Raw genomic sequence first — 27,638 nt, 5'->3', positions numbered from 1 at the left:
TGCATAAATTGCGTTCACTGCGCCGATCATTTCTTTATTTTCATTTCATTTCCTCAGTTCATATATGATTTATTTCCTTTATCATTAACAGTATTATGGTATGTTATGGTATTTTCCGGAGTGGTCAATGACGTCTCTGGGACTTAAATATCTGCATCGAAAAAGTCGATGCGAAATACGCCACTTGCACATCTCCCATAATGCACCTTATTTGCCTCCAAAATTTTGCATAAGCATTGTTTTCAGTCTCTCTTGGGACAGCTGTAATACCCAAGAGAAATGAAAAACAAGGTTATGCCAAGTTTTGGGGGGCAAATAAGGTGCATTATGGGAGATGTGCAAGTGGCGTATGCTGATTGGCGCAGATGACATAATTAATGACATCATTAGCTTTGGCACGTGTTTTTCATGGTTTTTTACATTCGCGCTCGTTTCCGTATCGCGCTGATTGGCGGAAATCTGACAGCTCAGTCGACGGGGAGCCTCAGGGGAATTGGAGGTGGAATTCAAATTCCAGAGAGAGACGTAGTTGCAAGCTCTCCCACCCGCTAGAGCGCCCCGTAGAGCTTGTTCGCAGGCTAAGTGCGAATAGTGGAGTGACCATTCAAGTGAAACCTCTTTTGCAGTACTTAATTTAACACGTTCTGTTTGTTTTTAAGCATTAGACAAAATCACATTTTTTTTTAACCTCTTCGTCTTGGGACATTTGTGCAGCTGTAACGCTTTTCAACACACGCCAAATAAATATTCGCGCGCGACTTCAACTGAACCTTCCCAGTCTCTCTTCCCACCCCACCGACAGGGTTGAAAGCGTGAAGCCCTTGGTATAGCCCCTTTCAACATTGTATTGGATGAGGAGTGGCGAGGGGGAAAGGATGGATGGACTGGGAAGGGGAAAGGGCGGCGGATCCTAGTGACACGAATTCAGAGTCTGGTCTCTTTCTCAGATTGGTCAAATGTCTCCCTCCCCAGTCCACCGCTCAGCTTGCTTCGCTTGCCGATTTTTTTTATGCCGTTTCATTCATTTCTTACATTTTTTCCCTACAGCGGAGCCTGGCCCAAGGCCAAGTCCCAGGCTAGTTCGGAAGAAAGACAAACCATCATTTGTCCCCTTGTCCTCCATGTGCAGTGAAGGCAAACAAATGTACGAAAAAGTGTGACGCACGTTCAGCCTTTGTTTGCATTCTCGTTGGCGTAGCCATGTTCACAGTATACCGGATAGCTTTTGCGCCTGCGCGAAAACCCTACAGGATTGGGCTTCTGTTCACACATAAAAACGGTGATTTATGCGTGTTTTCTGTAACGGATAGAAGCTGCCTGGCACCGATCTGAGGATTTGAAAGATGGAGGTGGAATAATTTAAGTAAATGTAGCATCAACCCCAAGCCAAAAAAGAACCTAACCAGTTTCGAAACAGTGCTTAACCCTAATCTGTAAAAGTTCTAAAAGGCAGTGCTTAACCCTAATTAGTATTGGGGAAAACTACCTTGAGTAAATTTCATGCGGGTGTCAGAAGGGGTTACGCTCGATGGGATCTAATGGAAAAGAAGAGATTGGGATTTAGTGAACCAAGCCCTCTCGGCCAACCGTGTGACCACTAGTTCCAGTTCTCTGCCTTTGCCATCTATACTATAACAGATGGTTTTTCGAGTGGGCACGAAACTGATTTGGGGTATCCACTCTAGTCTCTCCCAGGGTCATTTTATTTAGGAGGTCAAAGCCATTAAACACACATACATACCATCCTGACTTAAAATGTTTAATAATTGACTGCAGCCTATTTATTTTTACATTACCAGATAACATTTGTTAACCTAATTATATGCATGAGAATAGTCTGTACACAATATTCATTATTTTGTAAACTTATAAAATTTGTCATACAAAAGTAGTTAAAATTTCAATTTTGAACAAAAACTAAATGAATTTATTCCCACAAACCCTCTTAACGTTTTCCATAGTAAGGTTTTCTTCACCTTTTCGAATGTCCGGTTAAGCTTCTTAAGCCATTCATTATTTACGAAAAAAATTCAAAACAAGTTCATAGACTTATTTGGTGGTTAAGATAACATGTGGAAAATTCCTCATTTTCTCTTGCTACTAATTATTTGTAATTTGGGAAAGCTTCGTTTTCTTCTAAGCCCAGGTCAGACAGCCACAAATTCTCACAATATTTGCTGAAAGAAGATTGAAACCATGCAGGATCAAACAATCACGGCGTTCCCATGAACAGATTTATCATCAAGGGTGAAACACGTTACACCGGCATGCGCTAAATTTAATAGTAGCCTGCGAACGGCAGACGTTTCTCCACGTCCCTCAGCGGCGATGAGCGAGAAGAAACGTCTGCCGTTCGCAGGCTACTAAATTAGTTACACTGCGCATGTACGAGGTGGACAAAGATCAGCCTCAACTTTTCGAGGACAAGAGAACTGTGACAAAGCTGAGACAAAGCTTAAAAAGAGGTTAAACTCTTCTCAACATGTTACAAAATCTCACGTTGTTGTAAGGTGGTGTGAAACAGCCACAAGACGGGATTTAGACTAACATTGCGAAACGTTCTGGTAGGCAGTGTGCAAAGAAAGTAGTGTCCGATAGCCCGGGGCTAGTGGATTTTGCTATCGGGCTAGTGAATTCTGTTTTTAACTTGCCCGACGGGCAAGTGATGTTCTTCGAGGAATTCGAATAACAGAAGAAGTGTGTAATCAATTTTGCTCGACGAAAAGCTTTGGGGGCTAGTTGAAATGACGTCTGGGCTAGTAAATGCTAGCTTCAGCTTGCCCGAATGGCAAGCTGTAAAAATGATTTTCTTTGCACCCTGGGTAGGGGTCATTAAGCCCTGCCCAGCAAAACGTTTGCGCCGGGATAATCAAACATTGGACAACAGTGAGAGTCAAACTGGGGCTGATGAGTATACTTAGGGCTCTGTAACTATCAATATAAAACTTTGCTGTAAACTGCAGTGAGCTTCATAGGACATCAATCAGAATTCTTTGGTCCGAGAACTGGACTCATGTCCCCGCAATATTTTTTCCTCCTAAGCGTCACTGTTTGCACTGCACATGATTTGTCGCTGAAATGTCATCTTCGAAAGAGATGTCGCCACGATCTTTCATCTCTTACAGCTATTCTTCACACCTTTGTTGACAGGTACGACTGTTGCATCGTTGTTGCCCGAGTGTAGAGCACATTACATCATCGACGCTCCCGAAGCTTCCGCATCAAGGGTTTTCAGTCTTTTCAGAATTGTCTCATTGAGTTTTTTACGCTCTCGGTCGGCCTTTTTTATCGCTAACATTCGTTTCTTTCCCGTGTCCATCATCCTAGGAGCAAAAAAAATAAGAATCAGATTCAAGAAACATGCGTTTAAAATGACATCTCTGTTTACTATTAAGGGAACTTAAACACGGCACTCAAACTTGTAAAATTCACGCAACCATTTTATAAGGGTACCATTATCCGCTTGACTAAGACGATGCATCTGAAATCAGCGGGTCCCAATTTCAATTCTCGCCGCACTGACCATCTTGTTCCTTTAAAATCGGGAGGAAGTTTATAACGAAGAGGACACAACTCAGATAAAGCAAGTTTTGTTTGGACTATTTACATTGGCCCTTTTGCTTGATACCTTTCGTTGGTAGTGTCAATAGAAAAATATGTGGTGACATTTTTTTCTTGGTCAAACAAAAACTTTGCACTAGAAAAGCTATCCTTACTAAAAGTTAAGTCCAGCTACCCCACCCACCCCACAGATTCTTACGTCACTTACTTCTCTAAGAATTTTATTACCACGCTGGGGTTCACTCGACTGTATTTACTCGTGGCAAAGCAATGATCAGCAAAGCTATCCTCACTAACATTTGAGTCCACACACCCCACCCACCCTATCCACCCCACAGATTCTTACGTCACTTACTTCTCTAGGAGTTTTATTACCACGCTGGGGTTAACTCGACTGTATTTACTGGTGGTAGTGCCATGATCAGCAAAGTATGTAGACCAGTCTTCATTTAACAGCAAATCTATCAACTGATTAGCAACAGAAAACAAACAAACCATTCAACATCACTACTTGGGCTCAAGTTTACTAGACAGTAACTTAACAATGCCAGTAACTTTTACATTGTGTTATGTTTTTTCTAGGCAGTCTTAAAAGTTAAAGAGTGATGTTGAGATTTTCCTCGCCTTCACTTTGGTTGTGTTTACCAACTCTCTGTACCGTGCGAGCAGAGGCTACATTTTCGTGGTATGAGCTGGCGTGCAAAAAGTAGCCTCTGCCGACCACCGTTCAAATCCGTCCAGACATTTGGACGAATAAATTGTTCTTGACCGGTTTAGAACATTGCGTGAGTCTTGCTGAGCTTTCATGCATCCCTTTGCACCAAATTCTCGCATACGAACACACCCTGCGAGCTCATAATAACGCGGAAATGTAGCTTCTGCTCGCAGGGTAACTCTCTTTGGTTTATCCAGGAGATACTTTTTTCCCGATGTCATAAAGCACTAACACATTTTAAAAGCCCTCAATAATTAGAAAACGATGGAGCGTCTTTGACAAAAAATATTTTGTAAAACCAAACAAAATAAGACAACAATGTTCCAATACCGTTCAGCCAATGAACTGTATTTTAACACACAAACATCCTAGGATACTATGAAATCAACGGTACCTGTCTGAGTTCCATAAATGTCATCTGCAGGATGCCATCACTTATTCCTTCCACGGGATTTGAGTTGACGAACTCTGAAAGAAGGGTTTATTCACGCATCCAATCTACACTTTATTTGATTTAAGTGAGTATTCAAGTACAAGCCTGCTAATTCTTTCCCAGGCTCCGTCACAGCGTATGAATTTAAATAGGGGGGGGGGGGGGGGGGGGCGGGACATTGAGGGAAGAAACGCGAATAAACTACAATCATCGTCAAAATCGTTGGGAACGTTACTACTTTTTGCATCTTTAAAATGTACATCTTCCACATTATTAACTGGTTCTACTGGGAAGTTCCATTTTGTATGGCATATATTTTTTCACATATGGAGGAGAGAATCTACATGTAGAGATTCTTTAATATGTGTTTCGTTTGTTCCACTTAATCTAGAAATTTTAATAGGTTCAGACTTTTTGAAAAATAAAATATAGTTAATTGAGAATGCTTGAGTCTTGAAATTTAATGTCCTTTTTTCATAATTGCCTATTGAAATAGCAAAAATAAAACCCCGCGAAATACGGTCTCGCCAAATCGCCCAAAGGGGATGAGTAAAAATCAGTTTACCTTCGCACTTTCTAAGATCCTGATTGAAACCCTCCAAGCCATGAGCATTCATGTGCTTCACCTGGAAACAGTGGAGGAACACAATTAGTTACTGAGACGTTAATTAAAGAAAGGTTTGGTCAAGCCATAAAAAAACCTGATACTTAAGAATTATATCAAGACTAAAGGAGAAGCAACCAATTCAATCGAGAAAACTTCAAAACAACTATTGGATCTACTCAGATCTAGCAAATTAACGATAGATCGATTTTCGTATAACCTTGAAATGAAAACGCGCGAACAAAACAGAAACAACAGGCGAACGGAAATAGAGCGATTTGATTGGTTTATCGAACGGATACAAACTCGCGTGGCTTTTGTTTGGTTAGACGAACGCTCGGGTGAAAAAACTTCATGCCCGAGAACTTTCTAGAAATCAAACGATACTTCGCTTTGAAGTCATACTACAACACGATTGGCCAATCGAACAATGCCTTCTCCATATAAAGGTTTTCTTTGGCGGGAAAACGGAGAGTCCATGTTTTGATCTTTTCATCCATTGGTTGATAAAAGAAATAACGAGCACTTACCGAAACCATTTTTCAAGGTCATACAAAAATCGCTCTAATGAACACAGACTGAAGTCTTACCTCCTCATCCAGTAGCATCTCTCTGAGCTTGGTGGCCAAATATTTACAAGAAGACATACATGCAGTCTGTGCCACATTGCCCTGCAAGGCACAAATACCACAACAAACATGTCAACGCTGAAGTTTAAAGGAGCTATGTCACAACGATGTTGCTTTTTCAGGCCACTTCTGTGCTTGAAATGTTACTGTTTGCTATCTTTACCCTAGCCTGTGTACAGACGTCCCCTCCTCCTTCAGGAAAAAATCGGGAGAGGGGACCCTCTCCCGATTTTTTCCTGAGGGAGGAGGGGACGTCTGTACACAGGCTACTTTACGCATACACAAAATGCTCCTGTAGATCATGAAGAAGATACCAAACATATTTCATCAGGGAGCACCAACCGTAATATTGTTTGGTGCGTCTTTTGCAGGCATTGCATTAAAACTTGAAAACACGGGTTCAACTTTTTCAAGTTTCGATCCATGTCCACCCATGCCATCCTTAGCAAGAGGCGACAGGAAACAATTTCAGTGACTTTTAATTCGACAACACGATTTAGCTTTTTAAAAACAGTAAATAGCGTGACATAGCTTTAACAACATAGCAAATAGCATGACAAAGCTCAAATAGCGTTACATACCTTTTAACAACATGGCAAATAGCGTGACATAGCTTTCAATAACATGGCAAATAACGTGACATAGCTTTTAACAACGTAGCAAACAGCGTGACTTAGCTTCTAACAACATGGCAAATTGCATAGCAAATAGCGTGACATTGCTTTTAACAACAGCAAATGGCGTGACACTATAGTTGCTTCCCGGAATCCGGGCATCGTCTCCATAACCGGAACACTTTTTAAGAACGACTGGTGGACGATTATATGGAAACCAAGTTTTACCAAGGAAACAAGAAGTGGTCGGTCAACTTACCGGTAACGTTGTGAAGTTTAAAAACGTGGTTTGGAGATAGTCCAGAAGATCTACTAAATAGCTACTGGCACGCAATCTGGCCTTCTCGGGGACCCAGTTATAATTTGCTGCAAAACATATGCAGAACGTTTTTTAGTACACCTCACCGATCGTCGAGCGCGCGTATGAAAATATAAATCACGGGGGATTTTTTGGCCGCTAGCGCTTGAGGTGGGGATCGGGAGTTAGTTGCAAAATTCGCCGGAAAAAAAGGAAAAACGTCTGTGGACAGGGTATAGGTTTCGACATAGTGGTTCTTTATCATTCCTGATTCAATTAATTGGAAGAATTAGTTTTTGAGCAGGAGGAAAATCGACGTACACGGACATAAACCGCTTAGAGCAGAGGCGAAAAGCAACAACAATGGCGCCGCCTACGGGATTCGTACCCAGGCCGCATTAGTAACAATCGAGTGCACTCAACACTGCACCGACCTTGCTCCCAGTTCACAAACGGCAACCTCGTTCCCACAACGAGGTTTCACAGAAGATTATTAATCATTCAAGGAAATGGTGGGGCAGGTGGGCCTCTTGGGGCGCTTTTTTTGTACGTTATTGCGCCAAGATGAATCAGTGTTATTATACAAACCTAAGTCGATAAATTCTCCTATTTTCATGTTCAGTCTGTCATAAACTTGCTGCTCAGCCTCAGCTCTCATATCCTGATATCAAAGGACATAAAACTTAACAACAATACCGATAATTTCCGTTCTAAAAATTAAATCTCACTACAACTGAAAAACGAACTCTTTCTCTACTTTACTCTATACAAACCAGAGAACGGCTTCAAAAGAGAGAAGTAATTAACGCGATGATCATTTGCAAGAATATAATTTTAGCATAACAGGTTCTTAAAAACCAGTTTTGGGTTAAGATAACCCAGGGTCAGCGCGAAATTTTTGACTCAGATATGAGAGCTTAAAAAAACAAATTCAGTTTAATTCTCTTTGCCTACAATTTGATGATTGGATACTCTAAAAAGAATAAAAAAAATTATCCGAAAGAGTGTTTCTGGTAAAAAGAAAAAGAAGCCCGGGTTAAAATGTAACCCTGGGTTAGCGCTAACTGGCGTTTGAACAACTGGGCCCAGGTTCCAAGACCCTGTTTACATGAAGTGGGGGACCCCGGTCTAGTGGGGTAGGTTTTTTTTTGTTTTGTGTCCCCTAGAGCGTGAAAACAAAAGAAACCAACCCCACTAGACCGGGGTCCCCCACTCCATGTAAACAGGCCCTAAGTCGCGGGTTTTTACTGTATAACAAGAACGCTCTTAGAGCAGCGTTCAGTCTCACTCGCTAAAGGTTTTTACTTCCTTCTTTATCTTCGTCGATACTTTTTATTTGTTTCTGAACTGATTTAGTACGCGTGTTAGCGACGACCGGAAATACGTCTGCGGTAGCAGGCCATATGCGCGTATAAATACACGAAAATTCAAGGGCCTCGATTCCAGAGAAATTACATCATTGCCAGAGATCAGAGAAGTGATTTACATGGCACATCATTTCAATCATCCCCGAAAATAAACCGCACGCTCATCACAAGACCCATTTGCATAAAAAGAAAGTTTAGAACACCCGACCATCGCAGTTTTTCTAATTAAGATTCTTATTTTTTTTCGACAACTCAGTAGTGTTCACTTGTTCCAAAGTAATCAACGCTTTGAAGCGATAGAATTCGCGGACCGACACCTTTCGGAAAAGCTCTAAATTTAATCTTTCCTAAGCTTTCCTAGCAAAACATGCGTGGCTTCGATCACGCCACGATGCTTAGTCCCAGTTTCCACGGTCTCCGCTAGGAACACCTGGTACAATGACCCCCCATTTTGTGTCCTAAATACGAAGAAACACGCGTTGCAGATTATGAGTCTCGCTGCTTACGCAAGCTAGACTAACAAGCCCTGAATCACGAATAAATATTGAATAACACAAAACTAATCTGATTGCCCAGATTGAAGGTGAACAGCGAGGAACCCTTCTATCCGGATGAGGAGACTCGAGTAAGATTTTGCCAATTTGTGTGTAGTTTGAAAATAAAAAGAGGAAATATTCGGGCCGCTTGATACTCTGTGCAGTATACGTATGTACACGCAATTATTCGCGTCAGTGCTGGTAAAGTGATGGATATTCTACTTACGCCCACTGCGCTTTGGCAGTAACTGTTCAGTAACTCATTTCAGTTGGTGTGAGGAACAGCTAAAGCTTTGGTTTACAGATATAGGAAAGGAATTTCTCTTACAGCTTGCTGGACAGACTTACCTTGAAAGATGACAGACCGTAGACACGAGAAACGTTTATCCTCTCACTGGAGGTGCTGAACAAAAAAAAAAAACAGAAAACACTTTTGTTGTACAGCTCAGTTTTGCCTTAACTGATAGCAATAAATCTGACAAAAAGAATCGTTAAAACCCACAGTACACCTAAACAAGTGTATTCACAACAGCTGTACTATAGAAAGTAAAGATAGCCATATAGCAAGTAAGAAAGTAAGAATGCAATATAGAAAGAAAACAAAAGTAAAATGGTGGATTATATTTGCCCGATATTTCGGTTCGCAACACAAACCTTTAGCGAACGACGTCGAGACTCTCCCTACCTCTACTCCCTCATTTTTTTGGTAGATCACTTTTCTTTCCGCCGTCCCTACGATCTGTATCCGTGGAAAAGACTAATAGAGGCTCAAATGTTTGGCTATTCTACTCCACAGCAGCTGCCAAACACCATAAGATGAAAAACGTTCTTACCCTGTGACGGCAGTGACATACTCCTCAAGATGATTACAGGCTCCTTCCAAATGAATACTGTTGATGGACATTTGAACCAACTGAAGTAAATTAATAAACATTTGATTGAGCCAATGGCAAATGCATATTAGTTGACACTGCATGTTGTGCCTGATATAACACATACACCACTGGCTTTTCACTGTATGGATGAAATCATGTGGTGTAATATTCAAATGACAGCTCTCCAGCAGGACGTTCAGATACTGCCATTTAATATTGTTATTCATTCAACTGAATATTTCTCCGTTTCTAATTGGCTCAAATCCCCCAGCCAATTATTCTTAGGCGTTCGGCCTCAGCACATAACACCAAACTCGATCAGCATGATTCTTCCGATCACAATCAGCCTCATCCAATAATTACTACGTATGTAGTTCTACCTTTCTAGTCTGTGGATGAAATTCTATAAAGTGACAGTTGTAACTTTTGGGTTTGCGAATAAACTGTGGTGTGACCATTCAAATGAAACCATATTCTCTAGCGATACTTTTGGAATACTCTTTAGAGCTAAAGCATAAAGCATAAACTTGTGCACTTTGGTGTTTCACATCAAGAGAGCCGTAGAAATGATAACTACAGACGAAAGACAATGAGATTAACAAACCTGAGGAATTGACATTCCTGGTTTTCTGATAACTGATGTGACACAAGCTGAAAGGTAACAAACTCTTAAAGTTAAAAGTCACCTCTCACAAAGACATGAGATCATTTATCTTAACAAATACAGTAAAAAACGGCCAGTAGGAACCTAGTTTTGAAGAACCCGTTAGGCTAAATTTGCCAGTCAGGCCTTCTCTATACAAAAACCTGTTTAGCCAAATATTTGAAACAGGTTCTTATTTTAAAAAAAAGTTTTGTACACAAGGGCTAATAAGACACATGTCACACATATAATCTTTGCATAAAATTACACTCACCATTTAAAGTTCTTGTTAGCAGCAAATTGGTAGATTTCCGCACTGAATCACCAATCTCAGTTTGACTAGAAAAGAATAGAATCAATAGAAATCAGGCTCATTAAAAGGATTATCATATCTGCAGTTAAAGCAAACATTTAAAGTTTGCATAGTGCTTCAACAACATTAAAAAGAAGATCATTGTGAAAGATTCCCTGGTGATTTGAGGTACAAAAAAAGCCGTTGAGACCCTACTTTTACAAATTCGGGGGGGAGGTTGGGGGTTAATAGCCTACCGTATATTAATGATGTCTAATATGCTAATAATGTAACAACATTTCATGTCCTTAAGTCATGGTTATGGAAATGGTTCCTTTAAATTATTTTAGTACTTCATCCAAACCCATTAATGTAAAACAACTGTGTAAATGTACACAATAACTGCCCAATGAAAGCCACGTTTAAAAAATTAACAAAAACAACGTGCCACATGACTCCATTTCAGAATACAGAGCAGCATAGTGCACCAACCTTACCTGACATTGAGGTTTTCATTGAATTTTAAACATGAATTGATGTACCTTTTAACCTGTCACAGAAAACAAATCACCATGGTTAATCTAAAAGCATCTGTCCCAACATCATACCCTTGCTAAATGCACTGTCACTAAAGTCACTACCTAGATCTGGTTAGTGCTCCTGATTGGTTGAAACAAATTTCCCGTTAAGCACGACGAATCAGAAGCACTACTCAGATCTGGGTAGTGACACGTCATCAATATGGAATTTCTGCGCTCATTTCTCACGTCATTTCACGGGAAAACAGTTGGTGCTATCGCCAAATGTCGGCTGTTATCTAAAGCTAATTTCATTGCGATTATTTCAACTGGCATAGCATTTCAAGCATAGATGCATTTTCTTGGAGTTGAATTCTTCTAGGGAGCAAAACCATTAATGAAAAGAAAAAGAAAAATTCACTATTGTACGTTTAAGACCCCAGAAACCATCATTTTAAAGAAGTTTACAAATGACTGTGCTGAACATGAACAGTTCTTGTAATGGATGTTAAGCCTACTGCTTTTTGACATTCTTGAGATCAACAACTGGTCAAAAAAATAGCCCCAACATGCCCCACTCCCATCTGAGAGATTGTACAATTCACTGGATTCGTTCTCATTTAGAACAAAGAAAAATCAGTGTTACCTCTTTATAAACCTTTACCACTCCTTCAGAAAATGGCAGCTGTCTTGGAAAGTTATCCTAGAAAATTGAATGTAAAATTAGAGAAATGTCTCAAATTTAGTGAGTCAATGTTACTTACTCAGCTGGTTTGTAATATGCATGCAAAAATCTTGAACAAAAACAGAGTTTTTTGCCACAGAAGCATATAATGACCAAATAAAAACTACATTGTGAATGGTTAAATGTGTGTCTAAACTAACTTCTTTAGAAAAAAACAACCAGGTATCGCAACCACATATAAGCTGCAACGTGCAGTCCAGCAGGCAGTTTTCCAGTTTAACTTGCTGATAAATGCACATGTCGGTGGTATTCAAATTCTTGCAACTTAAGGTGGCTTGACTGGATTTTTTGGGGGGGATACCTCCCAAGTTTGAGCATTAACTACGTCGCCATGAGTAAAGGTATGGGAAAAAGATTACTACAACTGTACTATATAAAGATGAAAATTTCTTATGATCTGGGTTTTATTGCAATCGGAGTCGCCATAGCAACGTAACGACGTCATTACGTTTTTTATTTATCTTTGTGTTTCTCTGTACCAAGAGTTTTTTTAAGAAATCGCTTAAAGGAGTTTGTACCTGCCATAATTGTCTCAATTATGGTAAAGTTTGAACAAATTCTATGAGAGCGTTTTTGAGATATTTTGAAACGAAGTTTTAAGTATCATAAAAACAGTGAAATAGCATGCTATCCACATAATTAGCTAAATTTTTAAGAAAATGATAAGCATGGGAAACGCGGCTTCATCTCCTAGTAGTTTGATTCCATTGAAAACTGCGTACAAAAAAAGAGGAGAATTGCTCCGAACGATCGCGAGTAAGAAGAATTTTAGTAACTTGCATTCAGCTGCTTTTGTTGCTGTTTTTGCACGTAATTTGGTCCATGCCTACAAATTTCGCATTTTTCAAAAAACCGCTCGATAAATTTTTTTATAAATTTGACAATCCCGAGATCAATCGTCTATAAATATACCCTGCAAGTTTCAAGAACATTGAAAACAGAGAAGGCTTTTAAATAGGGCCTCAAATATAACCAATTTCCCCCCGAGATTTTGTGTTTACAAGTGAGCGTCCTCATTATTCACTGGCATGGTTTCCAAGTTTCATATGCACGTGCACATTTAGCAAAAAGATAGAATTTGCATTAAAAAGGACCCTCGGTTAAATCTCCCGAATATGCTAATACCAGGTAAAGAAATTAGTGATATATTATAACATCACATCAACTGTTTGTGAGAGTTGCTGTGATGTTGTAACCCGAGGAAGATAACTAAGTATTGCATCCTACAAGATGAGCCGTGACGTTCACCGTCTCGGCTCTCACTGCTATCTGTGACACAAGCCAATTATTAGCATATTCCGGATATTTCTTCCGAAAGTAATCGAGAGCTCTTTTTGATGCAAATTTATTTCTTTTTGCTAAATGTGCACGTGCATATGAAACTTGGAAACAATGCCAGTGAATAATGAGAACGCTCACTTGTAAACACAAAACCTGGGGCAAAAATTGTTTATATTTGAGGCCCTATTTAAAAGCCTTCTCTGTTTTCAATGTTCTTGAAACTTGCAGGGTATATTTATTGGCAATTGATCAAGGGATTGTCAAATTTATAAAAAAAATTTATCGAGCGGCTTTTTGAAAAATGCGAAAATTGTAGGCATGGACCAAATTACGTACAGAAACTGTAACAAAAGCAGCGGAATGCAAGTTAATAAAATTCTTCTTACACGCGATCGCCCAGTACAATTCCCCTCTTTTCTTGTACGCAGTTTTCAATGGAATCAAACCACTATAAGATGAAGCCGCGTTTCCAAAGCTTATCATTTTCTTAAAAAAATAGCTTATTGTGTGGATAGCATGCTATTTCACTGTTTTTATGATGCTTAAATCTTCGTTTCAAAATATTTCGAAAACGCTCTCATAGAATTTGTTCAAACTTTGATATAATTGAGGCAATTATAGCAGGTACATACTCCCTAAAGCGATTTCTTAAAAAAACTCTTGGTACAGAGAAACACAAAGATAAATAAAAAACGTAATGGCGTCTTTACGTTGCTATGGCGACTCCGATTGCAATAAAACCCAGATCATAAGAAATTTTCATCTTTATATAATACAGTTGTGGTAATCTTTTTCCCATGTCGTTACTTATGGCGACGTAGTTAATGCTCAAACTTGGGAGGTATCCCCCCAAAAAAATCCAGTCGAGCCACCTTAAAATGAAGGAAGAGTAGTAACCCAAGTTTGCAGATCTTTCACTTACGAGCTCTTAACATTGCTAACTTAATTTTTGTTTTTAGATCACAAGACACCTTGATCTGGAGTCATTAAAGTGTCTTCTATTTGGAGGAACAAGGTTATCTGTTTTGAACAACAGATCTCACCTGAGCCATCTCTGGATCATCAAAAGGAAACTCTCTTAAAACAGCACTGTATTCACTTTCATCCTTGCAGCTTATTGGCGTGTAATTATCTTCATCAAAAATTTGCCTACACAAGTACAAGCAACATCAAAAAAATGTTTAATTTAAAAATGCATTATCAACTGGCACCTTGTTGTCTGCAGACTAGTAAACACTTCGGGCATTTTCCACTTGTCAGAAAAGACTGGCCAGACCCCCCCCCCCCCCCCCCCTCCAATCAGGAAAGAGAATTCCATTTACTAATCAGAAGTACTTCAGCTAGATCTGTCTGTTCCCAAATAGTATGCATGAGAGTGCTGGGCTTTTAGATGAAAACTCTCAACAAAAGCCTGTTTCGTTTTCAAAATGACCAGTCCAAACCACCAGTTCTGACTTTTGGTTGGTTCCCTGAAAGTCCAAAGATAATAATGTACAACATTGATCCAAAAAATAACCGTGAGCAAATGAATTTGAGGGACACACCTAAAATTAATTAAAGGGCAAAGAAGATGAGGATATGGAAAAAGAAAAAAAATAGAGAAGAGTGAGTAAGAAAGGGAAGAAAAATAGAACGAACTACAATAAAGACATTAGGACAAATAAGATAAAAGAATGATCGTGAACATGAAAGCACAAGAGATAAGATAAAAACACATTGCTCAATAAATCAACTTACTTGAATATAGCTTCCCAATCTTTTGATAAAGTTTCATTGTACTGATGCCTAGAGAGATGACAGGAAACATATTTAGTACAGACTGTACATGTCCTGTAGTTTAGAAATATTAGGGATATTTTCTTGAGCAACACAACATCAACAAATAAACCAGGATACAGAAATAAAAAAAAACTTTAGTTAAAGGTAGAGTGCATGATCAACGAGTTTGGAACACTGTTGCATTATTTTCAAGCTCACTCACCTCATTTCAAGAAGGACTTCAAAAATTTTATTTACATTAAATCCAAACCCCTAAAAAAAACAAGAAAACAAAACATCTTTAACCCTTCAAGTCCCAGTATCCACATAAAATTACTCCAGACTGTTCATCGCAAATTTTGTTGGGGAATTAGTGGAGAGAAGTTGTTAAAAGATCAAAGCATTTTCCCAGCTATGGTGATCAATAAGCCATTTCCGAGTTCCCCCGGGCCTCTTTATCAAAACAAGGTTACATGTAAGTGCTCAGCCTTTGATATGGAAATGATTTTTCATTCTCAAGCCAATAAAACTCATTAACACAAGAAAGGTTGTGCACTTGCCTTCTTTTTGAAAGTGAGGGTTTTTGGAACTCGAAAGTGGCTCTTCTACTAACCCTTTCTATTGATTATGTATTGATATTGTTAATGAGAAAATCAACGTTTGTTCCTTTTGGGACTTGAAGGGTTAAAGGCAATTCAAGGGTTAATGCGTTTACCACAAAAGTGCTGTTGGGGACACTATTTTTACATCTCTTCTGGAGCAGGATCGCCATTTTACGAGGTCATCTGAGCCATGCGAGAGTCGAGCCATTTACAGAGGAAAGGCATGCAGTAACTTAATTTTAATAGAAATCACATTAACAGTTGGGGAATATTGAAATTCCTCCCCATATTAGCTAAGAGAAGAAAAAACTCCACATTAACTAAGGGGAGAGGTGAAAATAAAGAATTCTTTTAATTTCCTACCCATACCCCCTCCTATAAATAATGAACAGACTCAGAGGATAAAAATGGAAGGTCAACAAACACTTCAACAGTGTGATACCTACCGAAAGTGTGTGACAAAACCATACAATGAGCTCTTTTACTTTTAATAACAGAGACGGATCCTCACAATAAGCCTGAAAAAGAAGAAGTGTATTGATTACACTGTAAAGGATTTATCACAAGGAAGAGAGATATGCCACGCTTTTTATGTTTAACAAGTAAAAATTTTATTGGCATCTGCATACATGTACAGTGTCTTAAAAAATCTAAAGGCCAGGACACACTAGAAGACATGTTGCAGTGACATGTTAATAGTAATAATAATAATAATAATAATAATAAATAACCTCTATAGAGAAAGCCCCCATCACATTTAGTGGATTTGACGGAGGTCCACACTAAGAGAGACTGCAAGCAGTCTCTTATTTTTCTTTTGCGCCACGGAAAAATTTATGCAATAACATGTGAGGAGTCCTTTTTCCTCTCTCGCCCCAATCTCTCCTCCGTTCTTGCCAGTAATTGGCATTACTTTAATTTTTCACACGCCCTCTGTGTGGCTCTGCGGAACAAAGGACAACCGCTTGTGGTCTATCACTAAGATTAAATTATATTAAAAACTAAGAATTACTGGCTTTGTTCTCACAACATTCATTGTACAGTACATCTATCTCTTACCGACTGTGTACATGTAAGCAAGACAGGTGCAATTTTAGAAGCTGCCATTTCCCAAAGATCATCAACTGTTGATCTGTAAAACATCAGAAAATAGTGTTAAAACTAAGAACAAAATTAAATCACAACAGTACATGATTTGAATCACCTAGGTGCCAAAACCAGTTTGCAAGATAATGCATTAAAAATTTTAAAAACCTTCTCTGTTAATTTTAAAACCCAAAGCAACTCACCTGCAAACTGTAGGAAAAGTAAACTGATCTACGACATGCACTTAGGGGTGTGTCCCAGAGGGTAGAAGGAACAAATTTCCTTAATCTTAGTCTAACTTTTTTGTAGATTGCTTTCATTTTAAAGTTTTGCTATAATCAACTCCTGGGGAAAAATTCTGTCTCAGTGACTCATTTTTCGCAGTTCAAATAATTATTATACTTCAAATCTCACTTCCCACTCCACCCCATTAAGGACGTCTTAGAGATGCCCTTTAAGCCCCAATATCCACATACAAATTCTTCAAACTGATCTCTATACATTTCCTTTAAGAATTAGTTAAGAGAATTTGATAAAAGATCAAAGCATTTTCTCTTAGGTGATCATTTTATTAATTCTCATAACCTCATCTCATGACAATGTATGGATATCATTAGGAGAAAATTGCTGTTGGTCACTATTAGGACTTAATGGGTTAAGGTATCTGCACAGGCAAATTTTGCACACTTTTGCATCATTTTTAGTGGTTGTTTTATGGATAATATCTATATGTCACTACATTGACAGTATTCCTCAGTTCTTGAGGAACTAGAATATATCAAAATAAACTATGTCATGTCAGCCAAAAGGTGTTAATTTAATTACCCCCTAGGGTGGCACGGAAAGAGAAAAATCAAAATTTCAGAAGAATCCTTAGAGTTATTGTTAAAAGAGAAATGTAACACAAATAAGGACATAAGATAGAATAATTCTGTGTTTGACCACGACACAGCTCCAATTAATCCAGCCTCTAGGGCACAATTTGCTATTTTGTAATTTGACCCATATTTTGACATCAATAACTCAGCTGTACGACAATTCTAACCTTTAGTCAAACACAGATCTGTTCATTAACATGCTGTTTGTGTATTTGCCAAATTTCACGAAGTAATAATGATCCATTCCTCCAAAAAACTGGTTCCCGTAAGTCAAGGTAAATCGGTCACGCGGTAATTAACGCTTTTCCAGTGTGAAAAAGCTTATTTTCTTCTCAAAATCAACTGTTTTTCCTCGATACTTCCATCACAGACCTTCTTGCCCGCCATTTTGAATCACCGCTGTGTAAAATGCTCGTGGAAGCCTAAGAAAATGCCAAATGACCTCTCTATAGCCCCCTTGGATTTTGATACGTGACCAGTTGCTAGGTGTGACGCATTTCCGGAAGATGCGTTACTCAGTGTCAGCTTTAATGCAGTGAAGCGCGCCGAAGTATGAAGATTGAAGAAGAGTTTTATTCAAAATTGAAAAGAATTGCTTCTGTAAAGTGAAAGAAATTGGCAGAAAAACAGACCAGAGGATTAGGGGCCAAGAAAACGTTTTACCCTCCCGGCAAAATTGTCGGAAAATATCAGGTGAGAAGACACACCGATGTAATGTAAATTTAAAACAATAATAAGCCCTGGAAAACGGAGTGTATTTCAAGAACATAACAAATTTTGACAAGAAGCAAGTAATATTAGTCATCACAGCTTTAACAGAAGCAAGAAAAATCAAGATGGACACACAGCGGCTGTAGTTTGTCAATGAATCCAAGCAGTGAATAGATTTTGTTCAGCGCATCAATAGAACTTGATGCTGGAAAGAGGAGTCAAATTGCGCTCCTGCCGTCCTTTTCCTTAGTAACGGAAATGAAAATTTTTCTTTAACTTCCGGTAAATCAGTCAATTTTTGAGTAGATTTTCTCTTAAATGCCAAGGTATATTCAAAAAAGAACACCAGATATGCATATTACATCATCTGAACTTACTGTAGAAAGATTTTGAGGGCAAAATAAAATGTTGAAAATTTGCCTGTGCAAATACCTTAACAGAGCAGGTAATGATACACAGTTAGTAATATAACATACATTGTGTATTTATGTCGTACAGGCTGTAGTTAATCTTTCATCTCAGGTAATTTTTATGTTTCCTTTGTTTCAACTTCATTAGCATACCTTAACATATCCAAAAACAAAAGAAAAACAAAAATTACCTGAGATAAAAAATAAACTATAACATATTTATCATTTATTTTACAATACCTGGTCACTAGACCTTTGGTTGTGTGGAGAATTATATCCTCTACAACAAAAAACCTTTCAAAGAAAACAAAACTGAAATAAGTACTAGTATGATTTAATAAAATTGTAACAAAAACAATTAAAAACACACATTTTGTGATAAATGAATAATCAGAGCAATGAAAAAGGAAAATGGTTTTGTTTATCAACGATTTTTTTACAATTACAAATTAAAATAACATCCAGAGAAACACACTAGCTGTGCCATGCTATGCATGTAAAATATGTAATGACATTTTCTTTTCTCTGACTTACCCTACAATTTGATGAAAATAAGCTTTATATGCTTCAATATTTGCATCCTGCCAAAACAAAGTCAAAGAAAAATAATTCTACACATCACAGACATGTGAAATACAACTGAAGGGATCTGTGGAATAAGGTCATAGCCTACTGTAAGTGACTCCCCTAACATACATGTAATGTTGAGTTTTACATGCTTTGATTTACGATGTATAACCATTGAAATTGGAACAACACCAGACTATCGGAGGTCACCTACTGCTTTACTACTAGTTTGAGCATCTGTTTAAATATCACAGTGATTTTGTGGATTTCATCTTCTTTATAGTAGAGCCCCATAGCTAAGGAAATTTGGAAATCTATCCATCTGAGAAATTTTTATTTGCCAGTCACATGACCATACATCTGCCAAACAACTGTCTGTCCCGACCACAGGGAAAGCAATATAAAATGTCACACTTTCTAGCTAGTATGGGAGCCTGCAATCTAATATTGCACATCCATGTTGTGGTCAATTTTATTGCCAGCTATGAAAACAGGGTATCCACTGACTAGTATCACATGACTGTATTGCAGGCTCAGGTGTCGACCCATCGCGGTTACGTTTTTTTAACTTCTCCGCTAACAAGTTAGTAGTTTTTAATCGATTGCAGGCTCAACTCCAAGTGGATTTGCAATAGTCTTTTACCAACGGGAGCTTGGCCTTTAGCCTAGGCTAAATCCATATATCATAACTACCAGATTTACAGTATACATGAAATGTATGGTATTATTTTTGACCTCCAACCCAACGTACTACTACTGTTACAGTAGTATTTGTTATGACTTATAATATTATTCTTATAACAAAACATAACTGATGTCAATTAAACCTACCCTTGTTCCATGATTGAGCTCTAAGGCTAGTCTAGCTTGTTTTCTTCTTTGCTTCCTGTAGTAAGTGTCAAAGGTTTCTCGTTCTCCCTTAGAAAACAAAGACAACATGCCAAACTTTTCATCTTTCATCATATTATTTTGTTTTAAAAATGTAGTCTGCATATGCATAGGTAATGTATTTGTACATGTAACTCTGTAAACAGCCTAAATTTCTTTGCTTATGTACATTTAAATTTAGTTAAATAATAAATTTAATAAAGTCATCCACCAGATGAGCTTAGCAGTCTCCAGCGGTCATAATCAGCAGCCAAACTCACAAATCTAGGCTCACATAGAATATTGTTGCTTCGTCAAAGCCAGGATGTCAAGTTCTTTCTTGAGTGGTTTACATAGTGGCTGTACGTGTGTTGATGTGGAACAAATTAAAGCAAATGTTTTAGTGTTCCCCTACCCTCCCTACCCTCTGTCTCCTTCCACTGATTCCCCAGAGTGATGGGTGCCTGAAATGGACGCTCATGGCTGGGTTGTGGGCATTTACCAGCCATCGGGGCGGATTCTATCTAGGGGGTGGCTTCCAAATGTAAAGGCCCTGCCCAGTAGAGGCACCCACCTTCCATTATAAAGCAAGGGAGCTGGTTAACTGTTACAACAAAGTAACTGGCTACCATAAAAAGATTCAAAATAATGGTCAATGTAGGTTTTGTGGATCAAAATAAAATTTCTTCTTAAAATGGTTCCAACCATTTTAACCTGAATTTCATTTTAACTTTAATACACCATAGACATAAGTTTTTGTTAAGTCATTTTTCTCAGTTCTAGCTGCTTGAACACTGTCCTGAAAAAAAGCTGCCAGTTGTTCTATACATTGAAGAAATAAACAAATTGACTTACAACAACAGTAAAAATGTACAAGCATTTGTAGACAGGAGAAAAATCAACCAAATCTTGAGCAGACTTGTCTAACTCCTTCAAAACAAAAACATAATAATTATGTATTACAGGGAACCACAATCCACAGGACAGTACAAACTATAATCTATCTATTATGGTCATAGAAAAACCCCAAAGAATTTGCTTATTCCACATAAGACTGCTTGAAAGAAGACACTTAGTCCATAAGAAGTGCAAAAAAAAAAACTTGGCAAAATATCCAGCCATCTTGGCCACACACTTGGGCAATAACCTATTTATATCATTACTATAAATTCGGTATTCATCTGTACTCACTTCATCCTCTCCTTTTTTCTTCAGGCCAACACCAGACGTGAGGGTCAAGTTGTTTTTTTGTATAGCCTACAGTACACAAGATCATCATTGACTTAGCAATAAAAACCTAGTTAAGTAACAAAATCCTTTGTGCTTGCTGTAATCATTTTTGTAGTGACGCTCTTTGAATGCCTTTTATTTGTCTCAATAAAAAGTATTAATGCAGTAGATTCGCTCCTAACAGGCACCTGGCTAAAATGGACCCTATGAAGTACTAAGAACAAAGGAGTCTGTCTGAGACAGAGTCAGCTGCATCACCAAAATACACAACTACATATGAGTATTTCAGAGACTAGAAATATGTTTGCAAACCCACAGGAAACTCACTGTAAAAGCACGTTAAGGATGTTGGACAGGGTAAGGAAGTACAATGATGTGTGAACAGCCGTGGATATCCTGTTGTGAAGACCCCTACTTGTTTCGTTCTTTCTTTTCTTGTTCTTCTTTTTTTTTGTTTCATAGTCCTGTTTTATTCTTAAATGCATAAATTATTATTAGGAAGCATAATATTTAGCATAAATTCAGCTGACGGATAGCCAAAAACACTGACAACAAGTTCGCACATATTTAGCTCAATTCATGTTCAACGGCAAAACAACACAGCTGAAATCAGTCATTGATCCATTGGCAGGGTAAGCACTATTATTGTGGGTTTGCCTTGCATTGGAAATGTGCATGGTTTTGATGTTAAAAAGCTTCACTCAGTTTCTGGACATGAAATTCATGAAAAAAATAGTTTATTAGCAACCAACCTGCTTCATAGCAATTGAACCCAACTTCTCAGAGACCTTCCTGATTTTCTCAAGAAAATCCTACAAGATGAGAATATGTATATCAACATTATGGTATATGTGGTAAATCTGTAAACCTGCCTCAATCCTTGTGACAACCAATATTATTCCAGATTTACTATTTTCAACAATATCAGAAATAATACTAATAAAGAAGAAGCCAAACAAATGTGAGAATTTAATAATGAATTTTAGTTAATTAATAACACCAGAATATGCCACATCATTTTACAGCGCTTCCTTAACATCACTGAACTTAAATTATTTGTAATAAGTACTGTAATAACAAGTTGTTTAGTTTGAACTGATCTGAAATACGGTATGTCTACAAGGAGGCTTACCCTCAGATCAGCCATTGATGCTTCTTTGATGTGCTTCCGTAGAACAGGAATACTTTTTTGCATAATCTCTGCAAATCTAAATCTGTTAATCACACAACAGTATACTTATGGTTAATAGAAGTTCATTGAAATAAATTCTGCAAAAACATTGTTGTCACAGTGAGGCCAAACAGTGGTGATGCTTTGGTTTTTGTCAGAATATCTAAAACATCTGGCTGGACAGGACCTCACTTTTACAAACCTGTACCACAAAATAACTGAAGGTTTTTATTACCTTGGCTGACTATTAATATTAGTATTAAAATTAATAACAGGGCACCTTTTGATCCGTGGAAGATATGTGTGTTCAAGTTGCTCCAGAGTTTTCAATGCTGGATAGTACCTGCAAACAAAAGAAAGTACATGTACTCACAAAAATCAATTTTAATTAAAACAATTCATTGGCCGCAAAAAATACTGTTTAATAGTATGTATACATGTAGAGAGGTGGCTAACCTTCTGCTTTTCATCTGGTCCTTGAGTTTTGCATACATCTCTAACACTGCAAGAGAAATACACCAAACATGTTTTTCACTCAAGTCTCCAAAACATTCATTCTCTTAACCACATGTAAATACTAGATTTTACAAGTACTTCCATCTATAAATACATACTCAAAGATATGAAATAATAATGACTATGAAAGAGCCCAATGAAACTGGTTCAGTTAATCATCATGTCAGACTCGCAATCCAGCGGTCCCGGATTCAAGTCCTGCTCTGGCCACTTGTTGGGATTTGCTCTGGGTCATACCGAGTTCAAATCCTCAGCCTCGCTTGTTAATAGCCAACCGGTTGCCTCCTGCCAGCTGGGGCTTTTAATCCTGTTATGTTGTATTTGTATTTGTTTCTAAGTATGAGAGTAGAGTGCCTGTTAACTAGCTGGATAATCTATGTGCACTTTCCACTATAAACAAGCCTTTTTTAAACCCAAGGTGTGGCCTTATGCACCACATGGTGCAGGGTACAAAGAAAGTCATTTCCGATAGCCTGGGGCTACTGGATTTTTCTATTAGGCTAGTGAATTCTTAGGGGTTTTTCTTTTTTGGTGGGAATTAAAATTACAGAAGAGCTGTAATCAATCCTGCTCATCAAAAAATTTTTTGGGCTAGTACATGCTGGCTAAAGGTTGCCCAGATGGCAAGCTATAAAACCGACTTTCTATGCAACCTGATGGTGAAAAGAGAGATTAATTAAAAAGGGAAATCTCCCTAGCTGTTTTATTCACTGCCCAGGGGAGTACTCAGGATTTCAAGTGACGGGGATGATAGAAGGATTTTGGGGGGTTTGAAATTTTCGATTCCAGGATTTTTTTGGATAGGAAAATTTGGCTGGTATTTTTTGGATGGCTTGATTTAAGTAGGGAATTTTTGGGTATTAAAAACAATCTGAAGATTTGTGGTAGTGCCCGCATATTCAGGCTGCAACAATTCTGCAAATAAAGAACAACCAAATCTTTCTTGCTTTCTGGAAATTTTTAAAGGCTTGAAAATTCGTCATGGGATTTTTAAGGGGGTTAATTTTTGGTCCAGAGATTTTTGGGGGTTTTGTTCAAAGCCCTACGGACTTTTTTGGGTCTTAATTTTTGCACCCACTCGATTATCCCAGTCACTTGAAATCCGGAGTACCCCCCCCCCCCCACCCCCTGGGATTCACTGCTCACCTGGTAAGCAAAGGCTAAGAGTTTCTATAGCTGACACAATGTTCCTTTGAGTTGTGCGGCAATGAATTAAATTTTCACACTTGCTACTCAGCTATAAATCAAAATGAACATTAGCATTTAGTTCCTCTGAAAGATATAATGGTAACAGGTAGGTAGGAAGCATATGCTTGGTAAGTGGACCAACGTAAATATACATGGTATAATCATACAGACCTCACGTCCTGATTCCTGCATAGCTGCATTGACTTCTTTTACTTTCATCTGATTAAAAAGACGAAGTCTCTTAATCTATTAGACTGTACAATATGGAAGGAAGTCTTACTAGTTTATACTCATGCATTTTATATGGAGAATGTTTGAGGAATATTTTCACAAACTACCACAACTACACTTGTTAAGGATCTATGTATATACATTCCAAGAAACAGATCACTAATCAGGGAGGTGCAGTATTGCTGGTTTGCTTGTTCTTGTCTTGTCTTGCATGTGATGTCATGGCGGTCCGGGGGGGGGGGGGGGAGAGTGACTCCTCCGCATATATGAAAGGGGTGGGGATGCTCGTTGGAAATTTTGAATTAAACCCCTAAAGGAGACCAATCTGGGCGTGGCCCAACCTTTTTTGGACCCCTAACAGGGACCATTTAAAACACAGACAATATATAATTATTTAGTATATACTAAAACAGTGGATAGTGTTTTTTGCGCGCTCTGATTGGCTACTCAATCAGTGAATATCCTGCACTATTCACTGATTCACCTCCAGTTCCTCCGAGCGACCGACGCCAAACTCGCTTAAGTTGCAAGCAAAATGCCTTCCCGGTTTGCTGCCGTAAACAAACAAAGAAATTTCACAACTAATCAAGCAAGCTGTTTCCGAAATACACGAAGAAGGTGACGAAGTTCGGATTGGAAGTTTTAACAGGTAAAGCTTTGTCTTTTTTACACGAATTTATCGATAAAACCGGTGAAAAAGTTTTTTGTTTACAAATGCAAATTAAGCTTAAGTCTTGCTTACTTTATTTAGTTGAGTTGTTCATAAATAAGCTTAAAACTAAATTTAATAATCTTTTTTTATAGAATGATTTTAAATACAAAAAGAATTCACAACTCCTTTTGAAGAAATTTCCCCGCAAGAGCTAAACAAATGCCTTCAAAAGTTTTAGTTGTCGGCAAGAAAAAGCGACGGCCGCGGCCGCCCGGTCATTACGCGCCAAAATTGTAATCGGCAACACTATTTGAGTTAAAAATCGTCATTTTTGTGCTCAATTATCTCACTGTTTTAGTATATACTAAAACAATTATTCACCTCAGTGTCGGTAGCTAGTCCTGGATATTTACCTCACTGCTTCGCAGTTCGGTAAATATCCCGGACTAGCCACCTCCACTTCGGTGAATAATTGTTATATATTTTATATTTTTTCGTGTGCAACCCTAAACAAGACCTTCACAGCTAAACATGATGGCGTTTTGCCCAAAACACCCTAAGTGAGACCAAAATCCAAAATTTACACCCCTAAGCGAGACGACGAGCATCCCCACCCCTTTCATATGCAGAGTCCCCCCCCCCCTCCGGGCACGGTGACCATATTAGTGGTCAATAACAAAAGCATTTCTCTCCTCTGGGAACGAAACTCTATTTTCAAGTAAATTCTTAGAGAAAAAATTATGTTGTATTGAACCCCGACATGGCCGCCTTGTCAAGTGGTTGCAAACCAACGTTGTTTAGTTGGGAGAGGGGACCAGGAAATTCTTTCGTTAACAAACGCCAAGGACAAGGTGTGGAAATAAAGCTTAGTGAAAAAGTTCACTACCGCGAATAAATATTACGATTAAAACTTTGAAGACATTGATAACATGCACAAATACCTTGAGTTTCCTTGCTTCTCCTCGCACTTTGAGTAATTCGTTTACGGATTCAATGAAGCCTTGATAATGATAGTTACACATTCGTTCGATCTCCTTATCATGGACTCGAATTCGTTCCTCCAGCTTGTCCATGAATTCTGTATGTTGCTCTCCATCATACACGGCTCTGTTTTAGTTTTAAAAAATGAATTTCAGCCAAATGAACAAAGAAACACTTTCTCGATTACAAGTTTCCATTTCACGACAGAAAGTCTGGAGTTTTCTGCGAGAAAAAAAAAACAACTGTGTTCACCTTAACGTTGGTCCAAGGAGCCCGTCACTTGATTCAATCTCAGCTAGGAGGTGTTCCACATGAGAGCTTGATACTGTTGGCTCTGCCGCCATGGTAGTTTGAGAGAGCTGATTTTGACAAGCTCACGTTATATGAGGCTGCAGGAAAACCCATACTAACACATCCGCCATCTTAAAATCTAGGGTAGGCATGAGCATGCGTGACAGCTGTTTCCTGCTACATTTTTGCCTCGTTTCCAGTTAAAATACCCGCGAGACTTGGAAACGAATTCGACAAAACTTACATAATTTTTTTCCTCGTGAAAGTGAAAGTTTGCGTAAAACCATTCCCTATCGTCTTTTTCATTTTTTGAACGCAAGGAAGAATAATGTCGGGGAAGGCATTGAGTGCTGCAATTGCTGCAACCCCTGAAGAAAAACCAAAAGAGGAGAAGAAGCTGAGAGCATGCTGTGCTTGTCCAGAAACGAAAAAAGTGCGCGACGCCTGCATTGTCGAACGCGGTGAGGAAAATTGTGGCGATCTCATTGAAGCACATAAAGAATGCATGAGGAAGATGGGATTTAATGTCTGAAATGGATGGTAATTTAATGAACAGAATCAACAATCTTTGGTCAAGACTTGATATTGTAGAAGCTGATGTTGGTACATACTGATGCAATTCGCCCAATTGTTACGTCATGTAAGCGCACCTTTGTTGACAACATGACCCAGCAAGTCTTGGGGAATCAAGATGACTTTGAACAATGTATATACTGCTGCTTGTCGAACAAATAACGTGTGCAATTAATTTTATATGAAAAAATTATTGAAGAAGTCAGGAAAAGTCAGCACATGCTTGTCATTGAATTTTAGAGAGGCTGATGTTAGTCAAAACTTTTATTTCTTGGTTATCTGCTTTGTATTTGACACTGATAAATAATTAGTACAGTTCCCTCCACTTTTCTATCTACAATTAAATTTGAATTAGTGTATTAACCTAGTATATGGCTTGCCCTCCGTAAGTTAATGCAATGGAATGCCCACCTGGATTTTGGAAATTTTAAGGTTCAAATCCTGTTGGGCACTCACAATTGTTTTTTTCTTTTGCTCATTACATGCTGCCAATCACAATTTTTCTGGAAAATCTAAAATCAATACTTCTTTAGTGTCCTCAAATGGTTGATGGGCAGCTTTGTTTACCTCTTTATTTCAGTGGAAACTTTTAATTAGCATGTATGCAGACACCTCCTATACTAGCTATTTTCTCTGTAACACATTAAAGGGTGTCTACACTTAAAGCCCCATGCAAATGTGTGCAACAGTGTTGGATGTTATATGTTGCATCCATTTGCACAGCCTGTTGCATGTTGTTGAAAGCGGTCAAACTTTTGAGCCAGCAACCCCCAACATTTCTTTTGTTGCGTGATCGCCGAAGCATAGCGCAATGA

The 27,638-nt window shown here is 38.4% G+C and overlaps 1 protein-coding gene across 1 annotated transcript; it reads right to left on the bottom strand.

Annotated features, from left to right (window-relative positions):
• Positions 1-1,745: 1,745 nt before the first annotated feature.
• LOC140935607 (exocyst complex component 6B-like) lies at positions 1,746-27,638 on the bottom strand. The gene is made up of 31 exons (XM_073385171.1): positions 26,212-27,638; positions 25,920-26,085; positions 24,267-24,314; positions 24,054-24,144; positions 22,848-22,893; positions 22,672-22,734; positions 22,353-22,434; positions 21,973-22,032; positions 21,182-21,247; positions 20,846-20,920; positions 19,955-20,041; positions 19,091-19,137; positions 18,797-18,850; positions 16,531-16,603; positions 15,918-15,989; positions 15,093-15,142; positions 14,849-14,896; positions 14,155-14,260; positions 11,732-11,788; positions 11,065-11,117; positions 10,550-10,614; positions 10,237-10,283; positions 9,591-9,670; positions 9,106-9,160; positions 7,443-7,515; positions 6,816-6,922; positions 5,904-5,984; positions 5,275-5,335; positions 4,671-4,744; positions 3,917-4,029; positions 1,746-3,323 (listed from the first exon to the last, which is right to left on the bottom strand). The coding sequence occupies exons 1-31, from the start codon at positions 26,301-26,303 to the stop codon at positions 3,191-3,193; spliced, it is 2,325 nt and encodes a 774-aa protein (XP_073241272.1). The 5' UTR covers positions 26,304-27,638; the 3' UTR covers positions 1,746-3,190.

This window comes from Porites lutea, chromosome 4, assembly GCF_958299795.1.
Source record: "Porites lutea chromosome 4, jaPorLute2.1, whole genome shotgun sequence".
In the NCBI taxonomy this organism is placed as follows: domain Eukaryota; kingdom Metazoa; phylum Cnidaria; class Anthozoa; order Scleractinia; family Poritidae; genus Porites; species Porites lutea.
Note: the sequence above shows the minus strand (reverse complement) of the source record. Positions and strands in the feature narration are given on the sequence as shown.

Coding starts and splice junctions, on each gene's coding strand:
- LOC140935607 (XM_073385171.1), bottom strand. CDS start 26,303: ATGGCGGCAGAGCCAACAGTATCAAGCTCTCATGTGGAACACCTCCTA. Junction 14,897..15,092: donor GAAGTCCTTCTTGAAATGAG/GTGAGTGAGCTT, acceptor TCATCTCTCTAG/GCATCAGTACAATGAAACTT. Junction 3,324..3,916: donor GTAATAAAACTCCTAGAGAA/GTAAGTGACGTA, acceptor TTTTGCTCCTAG/GATGATGGACACGGGAAAGA.